Genomic DNA, 24,686 nt, shown 5'->3' with positions numbered 1-24,686 from the left:
ATAAAAACAAGTTAAAAAACTCACAGGTGTGTATCATTTTTTATTCTCTACATTGGGTCTTAAAATAGGTTTGCTTACTCCGCTTAACTTGTTAAACAAAAATCGACAGGTACTACACATACATGTCTGCATATTTGTTCCCACTTGATTATACTAAATATATCAATTTTGCTTTCTAGCAACAACTCTTTTCTTATAGCATAACAAAATATGTTATCAATCAAGACTAGTGAGAGAAAAGTACCTGTCACTGGTGATGTAGAAAATGATGGCATCAGAGGGGTTTGTGGAGCTCGACCAGCGTGGCCTCTTGTAATGTCATAAGCTGAAGACATTGAAAACCCAGAAATGGGAGGCCCTGTAGGAGGTGCAGAAAGCATAGGAGCTGGTGTAGTATTCAGAGGAGGCCCAGAAGGTGTGAATGCTGGCATTGGGCTGCTGAAAGCTGCAGTCACTGAAGGGTGAGGTTGGCCACTCGCCAAGGCATGAGGTGATCCAAACTGCCGAGAGGTGACAGGAGGTGGCGGGCTGCTCATCATGCTTTGAGGAGACATAAAAGGTACATGTGGAGTAGGCGGCGGCGGCGGACTGCTAGTCATAACTTGAGGACCTACAAATGGCAGTGGAGTGGTTTTCACTTGAGGAAGGGTAGAAGGAGTTGAGAAGACAGGTTGCGGCAAGGGCTGAACAGCAGATGCAACAGGAATAGAAAGGGGACTGGACAGAACTAAAAGAAAAAACAGAAAATTATTTTAATTAATTACACTCAAAATGTTGGAATAAACAAACGATCAAATCAACACAAGTCCCAAATAATGCATCGCTTACTAAGCATGGTTGTCTAGTACACCCATGCATGACCACTTTTTATTATCTTGATGCATAAACCAAATACATCTCACTGTTATTCCGTTCATTTTCTCTTTGCAGCATCAGCAGAGATCACACAGTGATGTGTACACTACATAAACAACTGAGTATCAGAAAACCTATTGCGCCGTTTTAAGCATAATCTTTTCAATGCAACCTGATTGCATATGATGAGTGGAATTTAAAACAATCCATTCAATATTGGAAAATGTTATTGCTAATAAATGATTGAGATAAAATGTTGTTATAGATAGGTTTACTGCTTGGAATTTAGTTTGTTTTATGGGATAGGCTAAAAGTAGTATATAGGATTGTGGTTTACACTGATGTCTAAGGGGTAGTTTCATGTTAATGGTGTGTAAGATTTAGTGCGAACAGTAAATCTAAGTATAGGGTTATGGTTAGGAATAGGGTTGTCATTTGAGCAAGGCTGGGCTCCTGTTATGGTTAAGGTTAAAGTTGTTATTAGATCTGCTTGGCGGAGACCATTCAGAATGCATTGGGAAATAAAAACCATGAATATGCAAATTCTCAGAAATGCCATCAAGTTCTCAACACTCCTGAATAACTGGTCAAATAACTTCCCTCCTGGGATTGATGACTGCATGAATCTTCATTGCACCAAATGCAAGGTTACACAAGAGACTGCTGCAACAATGCTTGCGAGATCAGTGGTTTCAGAGGAAGAACAAAACAGAAGACATATTTCATCTCTCTCTATCGGGTGAAACTGTCCCTTCCCTGGTGGTGCAGATGGTTAAATGTTCTGAAGGTAGTCCCATTCCATCAAGATCCACAGTAGCAGAACAGAGCAGAGTTTTGGGTCTGATGGAGAACCCATATTTCACATCAATGTGGGGCAGTCTACGTAGCTCTCAAGGCTTTCCTACTGTCTCTTACAACAGACCTGATCTAATTCAGACAGACATGATCACAATATAAAATCACAATAAGCATGAAGGCACCAGATCAGGACACTTTCTCTAAAAGCTCTGGCAATAGGAATTGGCTTGTAGCAAGAAACCTATCCATTCAGAATGTATTAGCTGGAACTACAAAACATTTAAGCAGAATTTCTCAGTACATTTCTCATATAAAACCATCAATATATGTTCTCAAAGACAGCGTGCTAGAAAGTATTCTCTCAGATTGAGATTTTTCTCAACTGGAATTGTCTGCAACATCATAAAATGCTAAATGCCCAAACTTCATATTCAGAGTATTGGAACCAAGATCACTAGACAAGGCTGTTTGCATGGACTAGTCTGAGAGATTTCTCCACCCTTTCGTGCCAAGCGTACTGATTCCATTAGTTCTGCAGAAGTTCAGAAATGTGAAAGTGAAAATTATTCTAATGCCCCAGAATGGCCAAGACAATGGTTGTTTCCAGAGCATCTTCACTGGTCTATAATAACCACACAACAGTCTTCTATGCAAGACAAATTTACTAACAAAGATGCAGAGGCAATCACACCATTCCACTGTGATGTCCTCAAATTTAGCAACATGCTTGTCTAATCAGCATGTCTGGATTCATGCTGGAATGCTGTTTTATGTTTAACTTAGATATTTGAAAAGAAGGGATTCTGAATAAATGTAGCTTGTTAAGGCTATGGAGGTTATGCATTTTAGGAATGACTGCTTACCACCTCCGATGTATACGTATGTTGATTATTATTAGGAAATGTTCCAGGATCTCTGCAGGCACACAGTAGTAATCTATATTTAGGACTTCAATGAAGACATCAATGATGCAGGAAAATGATTACAAGTATCCTTTCCACTGGTCGCACCATACAGATATTTCAAACATTAATGTATGTACAGGTTACTAGAAAAGTGGCACTAGAGTTTCAGGCAATGACATGTTCTTCAATCAGGTTTTTACTCACAGAAGCTAACCCTGGCCTGGATTCAGCTGGCCTGGATTCAGATGTCCTCAGTGTGAGATACGCTGAGGGCACAGCAGTATCTCTCTACAGCTGCATGAAACCATGAATTATCTTGCTAGATTATGATCAAAATGATGTCAAGGGGCTCCTATTCACACAAGTGTTTCAACCTTTTTATTGAGCATTCAAACCAAGTGAGACTGAATGAGTAAACCTATGAACAGTGTTTCCTCTAGATGTTTTAAGAAGATGTGACATTCAAGTCTAGCTCAATACTAAGGATAAATGGGTCATCCTACATTTTCAAAGACACAGGAAATTTCAATTCAGTTTTCAGGCCCCTTCGAGAGTTGCATGCAGATCAACTTCACTTTGTCGACAGACCATGCCTAAGTCCACAAAAAAAAAAAAACAGTCTCCAAATGCTTCAGTTTGGTAACTGTGCACGGTGTTCTCAGAGGCAATATTTCACACTATACACCATCTAGGCAGTTGTGCTCCTGCTTCAGAAAAACAATGAAGACCTTGCTATGCAATCTTTCTTTCATTTCTTTGCTCAGTATCCTTTCTCTTGTTTTCTCATTCTTTCTTCTGCCCAACTCATATGTACTATTTTATGTGTAAAGTTAAGGCATAGGCCAGTATTCTGCAAGCTTTAACGTCGTTTGCTGGCTCACTCAACAGGACAGGTTGTAAAACAGTACAAATATTACAGAAAACGTTTTATTCCTAAAATGGGAAAAAGGTGGCTGGAAAAAGGGATTATTGCTGGCTATATGGTCACCTCACAGGTGGATGCTTATTCCCAATATTCTATTAACAGCAGAAATAGGTAGACACACAGCATCTCTGTTACACAGAAGACTTAACTCAAAGTGAAGACGGGGATGAGCAATACGGTTGGAAGTCGTTTATTCAAGTTACTCTGAACATCCATGTATATACAAGTAAAGCCCCACTAGGAAATTTAGAGTCATGCTGGCAACATCCTTGCACTGCATCATATGTTCCACGGCATACGGTGAACAAGCATTTGCAATGGAATAGGTCTCGCATGTGCGATAGTTTGAGCTTTTGGCATTGTAAATGATAATGCCTTTAATTTATGTGTTGGTTTAGACAACAGATAAATAAAATGCATTTTCATTTACAAAGTCAATAGCTTAAACTCTCGCAAATGCAAGACCTATTTGTATCCACTCAATCATTGTAGGGGTTTTATTCCAGTCAAAGATCCCAAAGTTGCATTTCATAGTATCTTCCACTTGATTCGAAGCCTTCAAAGTACATGCGTATACTTTAGCTAAATGTGGGTATTTCTAAGATCTTAAAAAGGTGGCTTGCCAGTAAACTGTCTAATATACAAGTGTGTATGTTGCGATAACTTTCACTGAACATCTATGACATTTAGTATGTGTGCCTGCATGCAATTACAACGAAGGTTCCCTTTTAACGGAATACAAATGGCTTTTTTTCACCCATAGATGAAAAGGCAGCACAAAAGTCGGTGCTTGAAAAACCTAAAAAGTGCTGCCCAATCTATCAGCGATGACCCTGGCGCCTATTAAAATCGAGTCAATATCATGAAAAACCGTTGTTGTGCTGACTCTTTATTTGTGAAAGAATCGAGGCTTGCAAAATTCTGAATACACAATACACAAAAAATAAACAAATAATCTATAAACCATAAAAAAATAACAGTTACATTGCTCTATATGCATCATTTATTTTACTGCAGTCGCATGCGTGCGCACATAAACACAAACCGGTGTGCAAAGAAATGAGAATTTCTAAAAGACTTGGTGAACTCAGCCAAAGTAAAAGGGCAGTAAATATAGCACTATTTGAACCATGTCAGTGATGTCACAAAAAACGCTGTTAAAATAGCACTATTTGCATCATGCTTTGGGTACTCGGGCCCATAAGCTGTAAACATAACATTTTACAAACTCTTTGGTGCAGTTAGTCAAAGGGGAATTACTGCATTGGTTTTATTATGTGCTTAGTGTAGACAGATAGTAGATACTGCACAGTTCCAGGTTGCGCCAGGTTCTTGATACAGCCAGACACCAAGATTGTACATAATGCATTGATTTATTCAACTGATAGCGGACACCTTGTGTACACACAACCTATGAATTAAACTACACTTCTTATGTCGCATTAAATACTTCAAATAGTACCTCCTGAGTTGAATAACACAGAGGATTTAAACACTGTATCATGTAGTTAGTACAAGTAGGCTATAAAACACCACATCTATCTAGCGCTAGGTTAGTGCAGAGATGGAAATACTGTACTCGTGGGAGACGGTAAACACTGTACCCTTTCTACCGTGAGCTTAGAGCAGATGGAAACACATACAGAAAGGAAGCACTGTTACTTCTAACAACTTCTCGGTATGTTAATTGTGGCCTTCCAGGACTTCCTGTCAAGTGACCCGGAGTCCTTCCTGCAACTTCCCATCTTACTACCACACCATTAGGCTCCATGAATAAACGAGAAGCTCCACCTAGCCAGACCCAACCAGCATTTGCAATGCAATAGGTGTGTCACATTCACGAAACGCTAGAAAATGCAAGACCTATTGCATTGCAAATGGTTGTTTGCAAAAGCGGCCAATGCCGCACTTTCAGTTTAATGCCCCTTTTCTTGTCTAAAGAAAGGAGAGTGGCCACCATTAACGTGAGAGCAAAAGACACACAATTGATGGACGGAATGCAGAACAAATCAAAACATTCACCCCCAGTCAAGAGATCTGGGTTAAATCCACCATGCTTTTGCTCACCATGCCACCCCAGTTTAGACCTGACCATATGCAAATCAGTCTTGACCCTGTGCCTCATGGGAACAATCCGGCCCGAATTGCCAAGCCAGGTCCTCCCTGGACTGGAAACAAGCATCCTAGGACCGGTTTCGGGGTTTCACCCCTCTTCAGCCAGGATAGCTTGATACCAGTTGCACAGTGAACCCAGGACCCACGTCTGGGTACACCTCGCGCACTTAGGGCGAGAAAGCAAAAGACACACAATTGCTCACTTTGCCACTAGATTCAAGCTAGCCTGGCTGATGACAGCTGATTAGCCAGAAACTGGTCCCAGGATGCTTTTTTCCGGTCCAGGGAAGATATGGCTTGGCAGGTTGGGCTGGACTGTTCCCATGAGGCACAGCGTCAGACTGATTTACATATGGCCATCTCTGAACTGGGGTGGCGGAGTGAGCTAAAGAATGATGATGGATTAAACCCAGATCAGTTGACTGGGGGTGAGTGCTTGCAATGTTCAACACTCCGTCCATCATCCCCTTTGGTTTTGCACCATAAACGTGAAAGCATGAAAAAATATGCGAACGCGTTCGGCGCCGCAAAGCGGGTGCAAATAAACCAAAAGCGCAGCCGCCACTGTGGCATGCCATGAAATGAGGAAAAAGAATAAAGCCTTGAGAAAGCATGGTGAAAAGCAGTTAACAAAATAGTGCTCAGAGGCTGCAATTAAAGCCTACCGAGCACCAACACACAACAATGAGTGTCCTCGTGGGAGGTTACAAAATGAAACAAGGCAGTACTAAGGAGGGACTAACTAGCCAATTAATGAATTAGAATCCAGCATTTCCCAAGGACAATGCCACAAGCCACTATAAAAATATGGGTGGAGAGTGTGCAGAGCTTCAAGTCCATCCCTCAATACAGTATGCCTCGCAGAACAGTGCATGCGCTGCCCAGGCTCGACCTAAAAACTAGGAATACAGATGAAAGATAACGATAGACAAACAAAATTTCGAATTAGACCAAAGACAATCTTGAAAATTATCAGCCAGCTCCAAATCACTGGTTGCCATCTAAACTGTTGATGCAATATCAAGTAAAGAAGAGGATAATAGTTTCCACTTCTGAAGCCTCATTTGTGGCCCCAGTCTGAGCAGGTGAAGTCCCATAGTGTGTATATGGTCCTGATCACAGTACCCAATCAGTAAAAAAAAAAAAGATTTAAAAAACAGGCTTCCCCATACTTAAGTGTGGGTGGCTACGGTAGGGAAACAATATCAAGTGAAAGCTAAACATCATACTATCTCCAAATGAATTAAAGAACAATTAACCAACAGTCTGCACAAAACTACTATCACACATTTTAATATATCAAAAATACATCTCCACTTGTTTTAGTACAAAGCTTCCTCCAATGAACACATAAAACACATAAAAATACAATCCATACAAGTATTGTAAACAACCTCTATAATCCTGTCAATGACACTCATCCATATCTATCATAAAGATTTATAACATATGTGAGAAAGTAGCTCTGTATATACTGTTCCCAAATAGGTACAGGGTGTACAGAGTCCACAGTCCCCAGAGGTTTGCCAGAGGCTAAAGTTAGATATAACCTTCCTCTCTAAAGTGGTAGCTTGGTCGAGCAGTAAGGCAGTATCAGAGGACAGTGTAAAGCATTTGTTGTACAGACTCAGTCAGCAAATGGTCTCACACACTCAATAACTGAACTCTAGGCCAATGGTTTATATATAAAAAAAATATATGCTGTTTTATTTTAGAACCAACAATAAGTATAAAATATACTTTCTCAGAATGAGATGCTTTATATAAATACTTTTGCAATATGCAATTGACTTTTGTAGAAAGTTACAAGTGGTTGCAATAGGCAACACAATTTTAAACACAATAATGCATTGAGTTCAAAGGAAGTTTCAAGTTATTTGAAACAGATTACTTTTAGGATTACTTTTGGAATTCCAGGACTGGATCCTAGATTCAGTCCTGGGTCAGTACTTGGAATCAAGTGATAAGAGTCAACTTAATTACTGTGATAATTTTTAGACAATATTTTGCTATTTTAAAAGTTGACACTTCGAAAAATATTTCATAGAAAACAGTCAATGATTCCCTAAGGCAGAAAATTCAAGTTGCAGGTATAGTATGTTCTCGTTACTTTGGTAATCCAGTACTGGGTGCCTAGACTCAGTACTGGGACCTTTATCCAAAACAGGTAAGTAAGTTTTCAGAAATTATACGTTTTTTTAAAGAATATTTAAAGTTTTCAGAAATTGACAGAAGCAATTTCACAGAAAAACAGTCAATGATTTCCTATGGGAGAAAATTGGGTTACTGGTAAGTACAGTTGAAAGTATTTTTCAGAGTCAGTGCTGGGCACCAAGATCCAGCACGGGGAGCTCAACTAATAGCAGGTGAGTATTTTCGTTTTCGTAACTCTGCTGATTTTTGGTGAATATTTTAAATTCACACGGGAGAAATTTCAGGAAAAACCAGTCAATGTTACCCTATGGAGAAAATTGAGTTTTAAAGGTTTAAAGGTAAGTACTCGACTGGCAGAGTTAAGGTTCTGGGCATAGACTCAGTGGTCTCCCAGGGTCAGGTAGGTACAGTTGGTTCACCCTCAGCGGCACAAGGGCGGCCGGGTGCAGAGAGAGTTAGGCCCAATGTTATCCTATGAGAGGTAGGGGGGCCTGGGTTGGTGGCTGCTGACTAGCAGGCCACGCGGCTGTGGGAGCTGGGCTCCTGGTCACTTACTCAGGGCAAGTGGGGAAGTATATAGGTGTAGAGGTTGCACTGCCAGGGCCACTCGGGCGGCTGGGTGCAGGGTGCTTTTGAGCCTTCGGGCGCTCAATTTATTTCAATGGGAAATCTCCGGTTTGGAAAAAGACTGCAAGCTCATGGACGAAGATTCTTCAGGTGCCACCACCACTTCGAGAGGTAAGTTGGGTAGTTGGAGGATAGGTAGGTACCCCGGGATTGGGCACAGGGGGCCACGGGGTGCCTTTTGGTGTCGGGAAATCTTACCCTCTGTTAATCGCGGTTGGGGGGGCACCTGGTTCTGAGGCTGTAGGCTTTTTCAGGAGTGTCGAGGGAGGTCCTTGGGTGCCGGACTCGGGGTCACAGTCGCCGTGGGGTCGCCCTTGTGGTCTTGGTTCACTCCGGCACAGGCCAGGCTTGGCAGGTGCAGAGTGTGAAGGGTTCGCAGTTCTGGGCTGCTGCCAGGGATTAGAAGTAGATTTTGAGTAGAGCCTCTACTCATGGGAGTCCCAGTAGTTTAGAGTCAAAAGGTAGCCAGGTCCTCCGGGGTTTGTGAGGTTGTTGGCCACAAGAGATGCCGGGTTGGAGCAGGAGCAGGAGCAGGTTAGAGGGTCGACAGGCCGGTAGGGCTGGGGCCAAAGCAGTTGGTGTCTTCCTCTTCTTAGCAGCTGCAGGGCAGGTCTTCTTTCTTCTAGCTCTTCTTCGGATTTAGGAATCTGGGTAAGGAAGGCTCAGGGTGCCCCTAAATACTAGATTTAGGGGCTTTACAGGTAGGTGAATGCAGGGACCAATGGGTCCCTGTCCTGGGGTGGGTACACCCCCTATCCTGCCTCTCTCCTGTGGGAGGGGGCAGTAGCCTAGTCCTGATTGGGCAGGGCTTCCTATCTTCAAGATGGCGAGAGCCCGGAGATGTGCTTCACCTCGCCTCCCCCACCTGAGGGGTGGGGTTGGCAAGCTGGCACATCCCCTGTCCTTATTTGGGGTTTCCGGCCAAGCTTCCCGCCAGAGTGGGGGGTTGCAGTGGCCTGGGGAAGCTCAGAGAGGCCTTTGAAGATTCCCCCTGCCCATCCTCGGGGAGGAGATTTAGCACCTCGCCCAGGATGTGCATTGTTGCAGACCCAGGAGAGCAGGGGCTCTCCTACCCAGGGGTCCAGCAACATGTCTGCTGGGTGACATCCTAGGCAGCCTCAGAACTGACGTGGATTGTAGGTTAGGTTTTAGGGGGCATCTCTAAGATGCCCTCTGGGGCGCTTGGTACATTAAATCCCACACTGGCATCAGTGTGGGTTTAATGTGCTGAGAAGTTTGATACCAAACTTCTCAGCCTTCAGTGTTGCCATTATGGTGCTGTGGAGTTCGTGTTTGACGAGCTCCCAGCACCATGTGCTCTTAAATGGCAGCACTGCACTTACAGTGCCCAGGAATGGACCTGGGTACTGTAGGGGCATGGGGCACAGGGCTCCTGCTCCTGTGCCCACACCATTGGCATAGGGCACCCAGCTAGAGGGGTCGCTGATGTATGCCATGGCAGTGTAGGTGGTGGGCATGGCACACAGGGATGTGTGTCATGTCGACTCTTTGTTTTGTCTTGTACCCAGACACCCAGCCTGCAAGGGCAGTGTGTGTGTGTACGGGTACAGGGCCTCTAAGGGTGGCACAATGAGTGCTGCAGCCCTTAGAGGCCTTCCCTGGTCACAAGGCCCTGGGTACCTAGAGTACCATTTACCAGGGGCTGACATGTGGCCAGGGTTTGCCAAATTGGGTTTTGTGTTTTTAGGGAAGGAACATAGGCCCTGGGCACCTGCTTGACAGGAGTCTAGGGCACACTCAGTCAAAGTACATTCAGCAATTCAGCAAAAAGTGGGGGCATACCATGCAAGAAAGAGTGCACTTTCTCACAACATACGGTAATTCTCATAAGCACATCCAATTCTTAACCTATACCCTGAACTGTGCAGATATAGCTTCCTATACATAGGATGTATGAACAGAGAGAAAGCGAGTCAGTCGACGAACGTTTCGGTGTTATGCTGATTAGAAAAACAGCTTCCTTGGGACCAATGTCATAATAACAATTTCATAATGGAAGGGAGGTCATGAAATATCCATTAAAAGATTAAAGTCATCGTATTACTGAATCATTGAACTTAGATAATATTGCCTTTTTACATACATCAAGCATTATCGTGTAAATTTCTGAACTAGTGCTTAATTTCTCAAATAGTAAGTGCTGGTACCCAAAGTTTTTCTCGGAAGTCCACAGTCGGCGCAGACAAGTGACAAGATTACTGAACACCAAGGCTGTGGTGTCTTGATTTCATCTCATGCCTTTTTTCCACAGTCATGCACTCCGTGCCTCTTTAGCTCACACTCACTGGTTCTTTTTCATTCCTGCTTACTCCCATGCTTACAGTTTAGTCATCTCTTCCTTTCCTCATTTTGTGCTTCTCTCTCTCTTGCTCCAAAACAAAGTCTGATGAGGAAAAATAAGTGCCAGTTCCCCCCAAATGAGAGTGGTGGGCTCCATCTGCAACCACTGGCTCAACTTTATCTTTGGTCTGAATAGGATACATAAACTATCACCAGGTGACATAGTAACTAAATGCCAAAAGAAATGTGATCGCCCATATTGAAACCTTTCTTCTGTCTATCAATTCCCATGTGCATCTACCACCATTTAGAGAATGAAACCTTACTCTACAATCCGTGCCCCAATGACAATCATTTCCTTCTTGTACTATTGGTTTTTTTCTTAAAATGCAATGTACTTTCATACCATGGGTTGTGAGTTGGGGCTTGATAATGCTAAAAAGCCAAATATCCAGAACATCCCTTTTAAAGCTTATTTATGGGAAAGGATACAGGCCATATTATGGAACTGATCTAACAAAAAATACCTACTAGACAATGTTACATTTGGCCAGAGAGGAACACTATTACAATCTGTCAAGCTCTACATCTTGGCGTCCTAAAATAAACAATCACAGACTTAAGTGGCTTCCTTGATCTTAATTAAACCAATATACGTTGTACGCTTTTTTCTTTAAGGCTTTGTTTACGGGGCTGATTGATTAATGTTCTCTCCATTGTTATCACAATATCCTTACTCTTCCTGTTAGACGAATACATCAACACCATCCAGTAACTCTCCGTTTGATTAAGGCCTACCTGTATATTTAGCTAGGGCATTGTTTGCAGAATGGATCAAGTAGTAATCCCTCCTTTGCGGATATCTCAATATCTTTATTATTCCTGTTAAATATCAGCTGCATAGTAACTCAATTACTCCCTATTAAGATCTACCCCTATACTGCCGTGTGACTGCCTGTAATGGGGACCAGAAAAAAATCATGAACCTCTCAAAAAATGGCTAAAACACAGCTAGCCATTGGCAGATACACTCTTAGCACCAATGACAATCCCAAAGATAGCTCAGGAACAAAGCTGGAGCTGTATAGATGTGAAACACTGATGTTCAGAGAGCTGATTACTACTGCCTCTCACTGATATTGGGGATTTCAGAAGATCATGTGAAGAAGTGATTGATAAAATCACTTGGGATTACTATTTCATGTAGCCTGGATGAGGATCTCTAGTATGGATGTTAGCGTGCCGTGCCTCACCTGTGTTACCACCAGTTTAGGATTCAAATCTGGAAAGGCTCCCTGTCTTTGTTCCGTCAAAGCTGAGAAGTGGAGATGCTTTCTTACATGAAAGAAAAACATGCTTAATTCTTCAACTATTTACCGTTTCAGCCTGTCAATTCAATGATTTATGGATAGCAACAGAAAGAAAAAACGCAAATTAGAAGACGTTTGTACATGCAAAACATTCAACGCCATGGAAATAATGCATCCACATAATGAAATAACACATACCTGGTAAGGGTGTGGCAGTAGATACCACAGCAGTAGTTGGAGGTGGCGTGCTGGGGGGTGTCGCCTCTATTCCACTCTCTTCCATCATTTTTTATCACTGTGCTTTCTAGAATGACAAGAAACCCTTGGGTGAAGTTGAAGATAGAGTTTATCTGAAAAACTAAAATGGACGAAAGAAAGTCAGGATTTGTATTTGGGTAGATAGGGATACATCCAATTGATACAGGGAATTCCCCCCACCACCCCCCCAAACAAAAGATTAATTGGATTATATTCCATTTCCAGGATTTGTGTTGGAAGGAGGGGATATCTGGAGAACATCTAGATTGGATAAGTGCAGTGAATGATTACAACTTTTGTTGCCCGTTACAAAAAGGCTTGGCAAAGCCAACAGGTCTCGCATATGTAAGATCTATTGGCTTTGCCAATATCTTTTAGCGATGTTGTACTCCAGAGTGGTTGCTGTTCAGCATGGCTAAAAGTTAGTAAGATCAAGGAGAATGGTGTGAAGTAGGGTGGAGTGTTATGGAGGAGGGTGGCATAGCGTAGCGTGGGGTACAGTATAGTTGAATGGCATTGAGAGGAGTCAAGTGGAGTGTCATGGAGTCGCATACAGTGCTTTGGAATGTTGTGGAAGAAGCAGAGTGGCGCAGAGTGGGGCACAGTGTCAGAGTTGAGTAGAGTGGCGTAAAGTGGAGTGCTGTGGAATGGTGTAGAGTGGAGTGGCAGGGGGTGTTGCATGGAGCGGACTGTAGTGTTGTACAGTAGATTGTCAGAGTGAAGTAGTGGGTCACAGAATAGAGTGGAGTAAAGTGGCATGAAGAGGCCTAGAGAGAGTTGCGTAGAGAGTTGTAGAGTGGAGTCATAGAATGGCACAGAGTGGAGTAGAGTGCTGTAGAGTTGAGAAGTCTGTCAGTGGAGCAGAGTTTAATGGAGTAAAGCATCATAGAGTGGAGTATCTTGGGAGTATTGTGGAGTGCAGTACTGTGGTGCAGAGTGGCCTAGAGTGGAGTGGCATAAAGGACAGTGGTGCAGAGTCCAGGGATGTGGAATTTCTATAGCCCGACGCCCAGGACATATCGTTTGGGGTCAGGGCAACAAGTTTTCATGTGTATTTTGTCCTTGAGGCAAGTAGGCCCAACCCCCTGCAGCACAAATCTTTTGGGTGCCAGTTTACAGTACCACATTATGGATCAGGAAAGGGCACTGTCTGCAGTTAAGGTCCTATTTGTGTCCATGTGTTAATGCTGTGCAAACTTGTATTTATGGTTCATTAATTGAAAGCCTTTATTATTAGGGTGAGTGCTCCAAGTAAATGTTCTAAGCTCAGACTGTAATACTGACAGTTCCAGTATAAAAACTTGTATATACGTTTTCAATGTTTAGCAGTATGAGGCTATGTATAAGGCTCCCAGAATGCTCTCTGATCAGATGCAAATATTTTCAGAAGCTTGAAAGCAAGATAGTTGATTCTTTGCTTTCAAAATAAAATGTTCATTAAAAAGCTAGGGAAAAAGGGGAAAAAAAAAATAAAAATAAAAAAATAAATAAAAAAAATCGCTAAACTACCGTAAAATTTCAGGTACTATTTCTTTGCAGCATCATTTAGTGAAATGTGTTGATGCATGCTATTATTTCCCAAAAATATTCATAAGGGAAAATAAATGTGACCAGTTTCAATAAGATTATGGGAAACATAAACAAGCATTGGCAATGCCAGTCTGTCTGAAATTGGTGGTCAGCTTTTTAGTTTTGTCGCTGTGCGACTTGTTTTGGCATGGTTTTTGTAAAACCTTATTGGTGTGGGAGATGCCGGGCCCTCACAATTACAATATACACACCTAGTGATCTAAATATACACAACAGATAGGGTATCTCCATTATTCCACACTATAGTGCAGTCGCCTGAGGTCATTGGAATTTTGAACGGCTGTCTTGAGCATTAACAAAACTTTAAAAGCATCGCTATGCTAGTGCTAACTGCATACTGCCTTTGGTAACTACAATAATCATTGTATTCTCTTGTTGTCTACTGGTTAGATGTAGAACCTCACAAGAGTCAAACGGTAAATCCTTGGTCTCTCTCCCTTTTAGATTGTATCCCTGAACACAATAAGCCTTTTCAAACTGGGCAAAGCAAAAGGATAGTCATGCAGTGCACCTCTGTAAGGATTTATGCACCTAAATAATTTGGGTAAGCACCTTAAGGTATCATAAATGTGCCATCGCTGAATGATCACTGTGTCATTGCATCCTTGATAAATATACACTCTCATTTCTTTGTCCTTAGATGTAACTGACACAAATATTTTAAACAGTGGGATCAATTACTTTCGTTGTGCTCTTGAACAAACAGAACGTAGAAGTAATGGCCTAGTACACCAGGATATATAAATACTTTTCAGAGGGTGAGACAACCTTAAGCCTCAGTTCTTTGAAACAAACAATTCACAACAACTATATACTTAAAGGTCATATCTCTGTTCTGTCTGTCACCCAACAGAGTCAAACCTCTAGAATATTTCTGTGTCTACTACAACAGTTGGATCACGGAACCGGTGTTTGGAAATCAGAGACTACGCCAATAAACACACGTAGGAGATTATTACATCCTTCTTCTTTTTAGACTGCGTAATACTTAGTAAATCTAGCAAGGTTGTAATTCTTCTTATGGCACTTTTCCTGCATTTTGTAGCACTATTTGGTGACTCATCTCTTGGGTAGTATCCCCCCTTTACTCTCTGTGCGCAATGTTGTTTGAAACAAAAAAATGATGCTGCTAAAATTATCTCTTAGCTGCGGTGGCTCTAACTAAGCTAGAGCACACTTAAAAAAGTTATTTTTGAAAATCACTTAAACCCAGTTTACATTTAAGACTCTTATACAAAAAAATCTTTCTTTGTATTCCCACATAGAGAGACCCCTATGTTTTCGTCGCTCAGATGATAAAGATACCTGTAATAACACACTGGTCCTGAAGAAGGAGACGTAGAACTTAATTTCAGTCTCCGAAACGTACGTCGACCGGGAGTACCGACCATACACTGGGAGATCCACAGAAGAATTCAATCTTTACGTCCTGATCCTAGAATCCTAGGATTTAGCAAGAACTATTCAAAGTCTATGTTTATATTCCCTTTGAATTTGAATTGTAGTAGGATCTCTTGCCAGAGTTGGTTTGTGGTTTTAATAAGAAATCAAAAATTGCCTTGGTAGAATGTTTGATAGTATGCAAGAGTGAGTGATAGGTGAGAATGTTGATGTGACGGTTTTTCTCATTTCCCCTTGGGGTCTCTCCACATAGGTTTCTTTATACAGTTTTTGTCTTTTATATTTACAAGTATCTATGAAATGAAATTGATGTGGAAACATTGTATGAAATAATGTATGTTCTACATATGAATTAGATTCTCAATTGAACAATTATGAATGTTTTGTTATGTATATTTTTTTAATAAAAAGAAAATAATTGAAATAAAAAATGATAATGCTTTTGAAGTAACTTTGCACTCTGGGGTTTTTTGCAACACAAAAGTGATTAAGTCCATAGAAATAAGATAGGTCAGATAAGAGGTTTTCTCTCCATATTAGGCCCTCACAATTATGACAAACATTGGCAAAATCAAAATTAGATTTTGGCCTTAAAAAGCACACACTGCACAGTATATACTGGCACTGAACAAAACTACTCTGTGCTGATATGCTCCTTGTGAAAGAGCAGAATGCTGTCATGCACAGTGAAGCCAGCCGATACTTTCAGAGAGACAGAATTTTAATAAACACAAAAGGTCATGGTTAATGCCAGACCAACTTAGGGGCTCAATTATTAAAGAAAAACTGAAAAGTTTACCCATGGTATATGTCCTTGCATTAAGTGCAGCTATATGGCTTTAATGAATTCACAAGAATTTACAGATGTAGGGCATGAAATAGTACTAGAAAATAATTATGAACTACATTTTAGCATGAGCAAATATGCATGTGTAGGTTTGCTCAAGCAATATTCTGAGTGTTTGCAAGTTCACTTTTCCTCCAAGCACTTTTTTCCCCAACCCTGGAAGAAGTTTTACGTCTGTCATTGTCAGGAGTATATTTCCAACATTTCTCAGTATGGGAAAAGATTAGAGAAGTGTTGTTGAAAACCCTTAAAACATGCAAGTTAGTAGGTTTGCACAGACTCAAAAGGGCATTCCAGCTCTGGAACTATTGCTTACCACTACCTTCTTCCCAGTATGTAGATCTAGTATTCAAACACTACTATGGTATGTGCCCTGGCATAATCAGAGAGTCTATATCAGAGCTCTTATACAAGGAGATTGCTGCTATAATATGTCACAGCACTACATGGCACCAAAGGGACAAGTGGATTTTGTTAAAGGACAGGTAGATTTATAAAGCAACCTGCCCCATGAACCCCTGAGAGTAGAGGCAGTGGCGTAGAGCGGTGCAGAGTAGATTGCAGTGGCGTAGAGAGCAATGTAGATTGCAGTGGTGTAGAGAGCAATAGCGTTGAGTAGAATGGCACAGAGTGAAGTGGCATACAGTGCAGTCATGAAGAGTAGAGTGTCAGAGTACAGGGTTGTAGAGTGGTGCAGGGTCGTAAAGTGAGGACGTAGAGTGGTGCAGAGTAGAACAGAATGGCGTATAGTGCAGTGATGTAAAGTTCAGTGGTGTAGTGTGACGTAACATGCAGTGAAGTAGTGTGCAGTGGTGTACAGCAAAATGTTGTAGAGTATAGTGGCGTAGAGTGCAGTGGTGTAAAGTAGTTGGCATAGGTGCCGTGGCATATGATGGATTCGTTTTGAGTAAAGCGGTGTACAGTGCATTGGCATAAAGTGAAGTGGCGTAGAGTAGATTGTTTCAGACTACAGTGGGGTGGTGCAGAGTGGAGTGGTGCAGAGCAGGGTAGAGTGGAGTGGTATAGAGTAGTGGCATAGAGTGAATTGGCGCAGAGTGCAGTGTTGTAGAGTACTGTTGAGTGGCCTAAACTGGAATAAAGTAGAGTGCAGTGGTTCACAGTAGAATAGTGGTGCGGAGTGCATTGGTGTAGAGTGGTGCAGAGTAGAGGAAAGTGGCATAGAGAAGAATGACAGAGAGGAGAGTGCAGTAACAGTGTGCAGTGACAGAGTGTGCAGTCCTGCAGAGTAGAGTGTCGTAGAAGTGCAGTGGTGTAGAGTAAAGTGGATTAGAGTGTATTGGCGTAGAGTGGTGCAGAGTGCAATAGAGTGGCCTAGACAGCAGAAGCAGAGTAGACTGTTCCAGAATGCAGTGGTATAGAGTTGAGTGTCGTAGAGTGCAGTGGAATATAGTGGCATAAGGTAGAGAGGCAGAGAGTGCAGGGTTGCAGAGTATACTGTAGTAGAGTGCAGTAGTGAATAGTAGAGTGGCATGGAGTTCATTGGCGTAGAGTGCAGTAGTGCAGAGTAGAGTGGTGTAGAGAGCAGTGGCATGGAATGCAGTGGTCGAGAGTAGACTAGAGTGGCATTGAGTGCAGTGACACAGTAGAATAGAGTGGCTTAGAGTATGGTGGCATAGAGTGATTTGGTGCAGAGTAGATTGGCGTAGTGCGTTGGTTTTGTGTGTGGCATAGAGTAGGGTGGCATAGAGTGGAGTAGCGCGTAATGGTGTAGAGTGCAGTGGCAAAGAGTGCAGTGGTGCATATTAGTGTGGGGTGAAGTGCATTAGCATCGATTGGAGTGGTGTAGAGTAGAGAGACGTAGAGTGGAGTGCTGTAGAAAAGAGTGCAGTGAGAGTGTGGTGTGGAATGGTGCAAAGTAGAGTGCTGTGGCATTATGAGCCCCAATGTAGCCCAATATAGGCCTAGGTAGCTACACGACCTTTTACCTACATTCGCCCTACCTTGATCTGCATAACTGTTCTGGCATTGATCTTTTACCTAGTTATAGGCTGAATAAATGTCGATCAGGTGTCTCCGAAACTGGCCTTATTTATTATGCATGAGGATTCCTAGTCTCAAATCCTGATCCCCTGCCCAGGACGTACACAGCAGGACTACCCTCTACTGTATAATAACTCTGTACAAAAAGGGACCGCCAATGTCACCATTTGACGACAGGTCCACTATACATAATGGCAAGCCATTACATATCTAGGTAGAACTCCTGAGGGTACTTTTTGGGTACAAAAGAACCACATCTTCGCTGGTTAACCAGAACAGAAGCTTCCACAGTGACACTAGAATGCTGAGGTCCCGGCCTGCAGAAGTTCCAGCACAGTGTGGTTTGACATCCCTTGCGGGGTGTCTAACTTGAGACCAAGACTGGGTCCTTCATGCTCTCCCATCAGGTAATGAGGTTGGCTCTTTCCTAGGGGATTCTTGGCTTTACGCCCACATACATGCCCGAAAGGATCAAGGGTTGTCATGTTCGATAGTTGGTAGAAACTATTTGCTCCTTGGTACGGTTAGGGAGCTTATAGTGGCACTGCGAGCTAGCTGGTCTAAAGGCTAACATATCCTTTTGGGGTCTCTCTAACCAGTCTGGCCACCAATCCCTTAGTTTATGTTGTCTAAAACATGCAGATCCTATGTATTATTAGAAACAACACGACAGCCTGGTGGAGAGTAAAGTGGGGTAACGTGGAGTATGCATGGTATGGTAGTGTACTGCCATTACAGAAAACACATCTTCAATTGAAATGAACATTACATTTGCACTCACATATAGTTTTACTGATAAAGTATACAGCACAAATGATAAAGTGCGGAAATGTGTTTACCCGATGAATTGATTTGATCAACAGCACAGTTTACAGACATTTAAATTTTGTTATGTGCTAGAAAAAATATACAACATTTGTACAGCCTTCTTCAAGCAGGCTTCCATTACCCGGCAAGAGTGACACATCAATCCTCAAACTTTGAAGTCAGAGAAAGAAAACTAAACACCAAGCTCCCTGGAAGAGAAAGCCTGACATGTGACCCCTGTTTTCAAATGCATAAAAAAAATTGAGTAAGGAACCACAAAGCCAATGGTAAGCAACAGGCGGAAAACATTCCTAGGTCAACTTTCTGAATGTCCCCAAGATGTTTATAGCAAACCAGACTGCTGCGGGCTGCGACAAAAACACGTGTTTGTTTATTTACATGAAGTTAGGCCTTTATTTTGAGTACCTAGCCAACGTTTTTGGAATTCCTGAAAAATTCCAGAAGACCTCCTGGGAATCAGCGACTACTGCACATTCCTAGGTGCACAGAAGTGTACATGTGTATTTCAGCAAGACACGTCAAGCAGAAGTGCATTTGCACAATTAGATCTCTTTATATGGTTCTCCATTGGGAAAATATTTTCCCTGTTAAGAAACTTTCCCCTAAATCAACTTAGGCAGGTGTCACCCCCCGCACCCTCCCCCCAAGACCGCCTACAATTATGATGAAGCAAAAAGATAAGCTCAAACTGAAAATTCCACCATACTTGCAGAATTTTCCATTTTCGTGACTCAATTTATGAATGTGAATTCCCATTCTGTGAACCAGTAATGTATGTTTGCACTCCTAGCCATTTGCTTTGCTAAACAATACCATTAGCAAAGCAACTGGCTTTAACTTAATCAAAGACGAGACCTATTGCATTTTCAATGCTTGTTTTCCTGATCCTACCATTGCCAGCCAAGGTTAGGGTGGGGGCAGGGTCATCGTGACAGAGAATCACCGTAGGGAGTAGTGGTGGTCACTTGCAAGTGCACATGTTCGTTTGGTTGGCTGTCTTAGGCCGGCCAAACAGACATTGGCACTTTGGCTCCTCCCAATCCAGCTGTGTTGTGCAGCCAGGTTGGAGAAAACCTGCAGGCTCCCAGTGCCTGGCTTCAGCGGCAGACTTGACGCTCGCTCAATCACAGCACTGCTTTCATGCTCTTAAAAATTATTACCAGCATGAGAGCAGCACGGTTATTGCCCCTTGGGAGCCTGTGCAGCCTTACTAGCGTCAGGAGAGGAGCACGAGGCGGCAGCCTCAGGTCAAGTTAAGTTGTTTAATTCATAATTTTCCCCCACCCAGTTTGCGTTGTTCCACCACTTTCAGTTTAGAGCAGCCGTTACTGAGTCTGAGGTACACATGTTATGCATTTGTATATCTGGCAATTCACTACTTGACCCTTGCTTGCACCTAGTTACATTATCTGTTGCAACCTGGGGCAAGTCCAGATCATGCTACTTTAGGAGATCTGAGACTGCACCGAAATCTCAGTTTTTTTGCCCTTGCCCAACCCAGATATACCCCACTTACATTCATTAAAGAGGGGTTCACCTATAAACGTTTGGGTGCTACCCAATTATAATTTTTCTGAACAGAATAGCTATAAAGCAAGAAAGTTGATCCTTTCTGCGAATGCCAGCACAATCCTTTAGTAAAGCTCAGCCAAAATATGGGCCACAGTATGGTAAAAAATAAAATGATATTTGTAATGTGGGAAAGAGAGACAGGTTGTCAGGGTTGACTTTGGTTTCCCATTAAAATTCCACACAAACACGTGCATCCATCCGTGATGTGTTCTGACGCCTACCTCCTCTATCTTTCCCACTCAGTGCCAAATCACCCCCACTGGCAAAGCCTTGAGCTGGCATAAGTGCCATAGAATAAGAAAATACTATTTACATGGGTGGTCACTTACACTGCCTAGGTTCCCCCTGGACGCAAGTAAATTAAAGCAGCATGTTTTTGTAAATGCGTGCCCTTGAACATCTGAAATGTACTGCATCTGCAAAGGATTGCCCCGCCTCTTAATTCATGTTCCTACCCTACTATATGCATCACTTTTTAACTACAGAACAAATGCGGAGTTATTTTTGTAATGCACATGTACAGGATTTGACAATCGGCAGTTGGTATTTCCACAATAAATCTCCTACATGTTTGCACTTTATATTTGTTTTCTTAGTGTTTTGTGTAAATCGCAAAACAGATGCCAACGCACATTAGCGTGCTGTAGAATAACTGAAAAAAATAACAATAAGAAGAGAAACATGAAACAAGATCGGAAAAAATTAAATGTATCTTGTCGCTGGAGAAAGTAAAACCGGAAAAGGATGGATGCAAGTTTCAAACAAGCCCACGAGCAAAAGAGACGCCATGAGGTGCGCGTGCACATCTGCTGTCCGGCGCGCACATGTCCTGTCCCACTTCACGCACCAAACCGACAACAATAGTCTCGCCAAGGCGAGCAGCGCGCATGCGCTGCGTCGCCTTGCGAGACCAAAAAACTTATTCTGTGGTAGTAATGGCACTTGTTAAATTATGCTTGGACTCTGAAATCTTCATCAGCAGTGGCTACCTTTCTTACAAATTCTGTTGTCTATAAAGGCAACAAAATGGTAGGTGGCCTGAATTGAAGCCTTTGAAAGACAAACCTCATTTAGCCTCTCATTATTTCTTCATTTTCGTACCACACATACAATACTTAGCTTGACCCATAAAACCATCAATAGTTTTGCTCCCTGTTATCTATAGGGAATTATATAAGCTACATGCATCCTATTACAGTGATTTGCGGCTACAGACGATTTCCAAATTCACCTTAGTGGACAAAAGAAATTTATTTATTTTCAGCCCTGTGGTAATTGCAGCATCACAATGTCCCGTTGTTGATAACTTCATCAAAGGATTGAAAACAACTCCTTGCAGTCCCTTAGTTATGCTTAGTCTCATCTTCTTGTACCTTTGTGTATAACAAACCTGTTTCAGGGTTTAGAAATAATGTGGTTTACACAATCTGAGCACCAAACTGTCAGTACTGGAGTTGAGACCAACTCGATGGAGAAGAGGATTTCCTTAGAAAATTAGAAGCAGTATTGAAGTCCCCCCCAAAAAAAAGTTACTCAGGGAGGCCAGGCGACACTTGGCTGCCCCCTAACATCGACTTTATGATATGGGGGCAAACTTATTTTTGGCTTGCCAACCACGAAAGGGAGAGAAGAGTGATCGCCAATGTCCGAGACTCATCCGGAACCTTATTCTTCGCAATAGTGAAGGTATTCACTGATTACTACAGCAATCTTTCCAGACATCTCCCTATCTCTGTGACAGAGTTAGATAATCTCATTATGCGAGACCTTCTGGATCCCTCGTTACAAACTGCAGATTAGGCGGCACTAAATTTGTCTGGATCCACAGAAGAAATATAGGCCATGATTAGAGCCATGCCATTTGGGAAAGCCCTGTGCCCCAAAGGCTTCCCGCCAGAGTTTTATAAAAAAAAATAATACGCTTGTCTTTAGGTAAACTCGTTAGAGGCGATGTATAGCAAGGCTTCCTATACTCATCAATAGCTATGTGGCAACAGCCTGGCAACGATTGCAGTCATTCATAAAAACAGAAAGGTTCTCCTTGACTGTGCTTCATATAGCCCCATTTTCCTCATTAACACAGAAGCTAAAATAATGGCCATGGTAATTAGATCACTGTTTTACCCAGATCAAAACAGCTTCATGCCAACAAAGGGGGGGGGGGGGGGGGAGGCACAAGGCAATACCTTAAGCATTTACACACTGTTCTTGCTTACCTTTGCCGGTCCCCCCCCCGACCAGCAGTGATGCTCGCCTTGGACTTTGAAAAGGTGTTTGACTGTCACATGATCTTTTATGTATCGGGTACTACACAAAATGAATTTCGGTGAGAGATTTATATCATATGTTAGGCTTCTATACTCCTCACCCGGGGCATAAGTACAAGTCAATGGCACCATTTTGCGAGCATTCCCGATAGAGGGGGGAACTAGACAGGGATGCCCACTCTTCACACTCCTCTTTGCCCTAATAAAACCGTTGACAGCATGTGTCCAAAGCGATGCACAAGTGTGGGGGAAAGATTGTGGCTGGCTGTATCGAAGACCAAATATCTCTATATTCAGATGACATATTACTTTATTTAGGACATCGTCAATTATCAGTTCCAAGAATTTTTCAGATCCTTATCGTATATGGGGATGTTTTCGGCTTAAGGGTGAACTGGCACAAATCGGTGCTAGTATAGCTTGGACAACGCTCTTTTGGGGGAACAGGAAGACTCCACTATATGTCTAAGACTTTTGCATTTGACTAAGAAGGGACACCTAGAAACTACTTGTAGAACTGGAGTTTAGTGAAAGAATTTCAGTCCTTTTGCATCTATGGCTGAGAGAGTTGGAGGGACTCAGTGTGCAGACGCTACTTTAGCACCAACAGATATTTTGCGAGTCACTAAGATAGCCACGTAATGGTGGTTCCTGTCCCTGAAACGAAAGACCTAGATGAAAAAGCCAACTGTGCCAACACCCCTGTGGGTGGAGGAGTGGATGCTCTCAGTTTCAGTGCTCCTAGGATTCTCGCCATGGGAAAGGATTGGCATCTCGACTCCAGGGGGATATTATGGGCGGTCTCCCATATTAAATCGTTTGCTGAACTAGGCACAGAAGACAAACTTCACAAATGCAAAAGTCTTGAAACTCTTACATGAGCCGCAGTTCCACTTGTCATTACTAGGTATCCCTTTTTTTTTTTATATTTAATTTTTATTGAGTTCTTGGCAATCCATTCAGAACAGATAATACAGTTTATCAAACGTAAATAATAATATGCTGGATCCGAACATAGTACGCCAATAGAAAACAGAAAGAGAGAGATCCCCAAAAAAACATACATACAGACAGCTCAACGATTTAAATTATAGTAGCGGATATCGAATTTTATCTACCATAATCAGACAGATAATTTCAGTCAAAATAAGATTCCCAAATATTGGTGAATTTACGCAATGCCCCAATCCTTTGTGCAAATATAAATTCGGTTTTCCTGACTTTCTTAATTTTTTGATACCATTCATCTACGGTTGGAACTGTTTGTCTTCCAATACTGAAGGATCAATGATCTAGCCACTGCTACTAAAATATACAAAGTTTCACCATAGAATCAACCAAATTTAACTCTGGATCCAATCCAAATATAATTACATTTTCATATCTAGTGATCGTAAAATGTAAATGAAGAGAAAGCAAAGAAAACATTCCTTTCCAGAATAACCTAATTTTTGGACAAAAGGCCATTATATGAGACCAGTTAGCCAGGTCCGGTTGAGTACATCTGAAACAAGTAGGCGACGTAGTGCTATACATTTTAGCCAAAGTTGCAGGGGTGTAATATAAAAGCCACTTACTAAAAAAGAGCATTCGTCGCCAGTTGGCACCTCTCAAAACCGTGAAATTAAATTTATTTGAAGTATTCCAGAAATTATCAGTTATTTTAATGCTTTCCTGCTTCTGCCACTTTTTTATTGCTTTGGCGCTCACATCCTCCTCCCTGCTTTGTGCTAAGCTTTTTCTCCATTTTCCGGGATTTTTAAGAAGTGGGGACCAGAAAAGGTCATTTGTTAAGTGTGAGAGTTGACTATTTTGTGCTAAATCGAATTGAACCAGGGATTTATACAATAAAACATATGAACCCATAAGAAGAAAGTTTCCACAAATTAAGATAGACATCTCATCAATAGTCAACCATACTCCATCTTTCAC

General features: G+C 42.1%; 1 protein-coding gene across 2 annotated transcripts in view; it reads right to left on the bottom strand.

The window, feature by feature from the left end:
- PRRC1 (proline rich coiled-coil 1) overlaps positions 1–24,686 on the bottom strand; it is a 191,292-nt gene that overhangs the window by 125,297 nt on the left and 41,309 nt on the right. The window contains exons 2-3 of one of the 2 annotated variants that reach the window (XM_085632703.1): positions 12,189–12,294; positions 245–727 (exon numbers count right to left, since the gene is read on the bottom strand). In XM_085632703.1, the coding sequence (XP_085488829.1) occupies positions 245–727; positions 12,189–12,276 (571 nt within the window). In that variant the 5' untranslated portion in view covers positions 12,277–12,294. Of the gene's footprint in view, positions 1–244; positions 728–12,188; positions 12,349–24,686 lie in introns of both variants that reach the window. The other variant, XM_085632704.1, reaches the window with a different exon arrangement.

Source organism: Triturus cristatus, chromosome 2_1 (genome assembly GCF_964204655.1).
Source record: "Triturus cristatus chromosome 2_1, aTriCri1.1, whole genome shotgun sequence".
Taxonomy (NCBI): Eukaryota; Metazoa; Chordata; class Amphibia; order Caudata; family Salamandridae; genus Triturus; species Triturus cristatus.
Note: the sequence above shows the minus strand (reverse complement) of the source record. Positions and strands in the feature narration are given on the sequence as shown.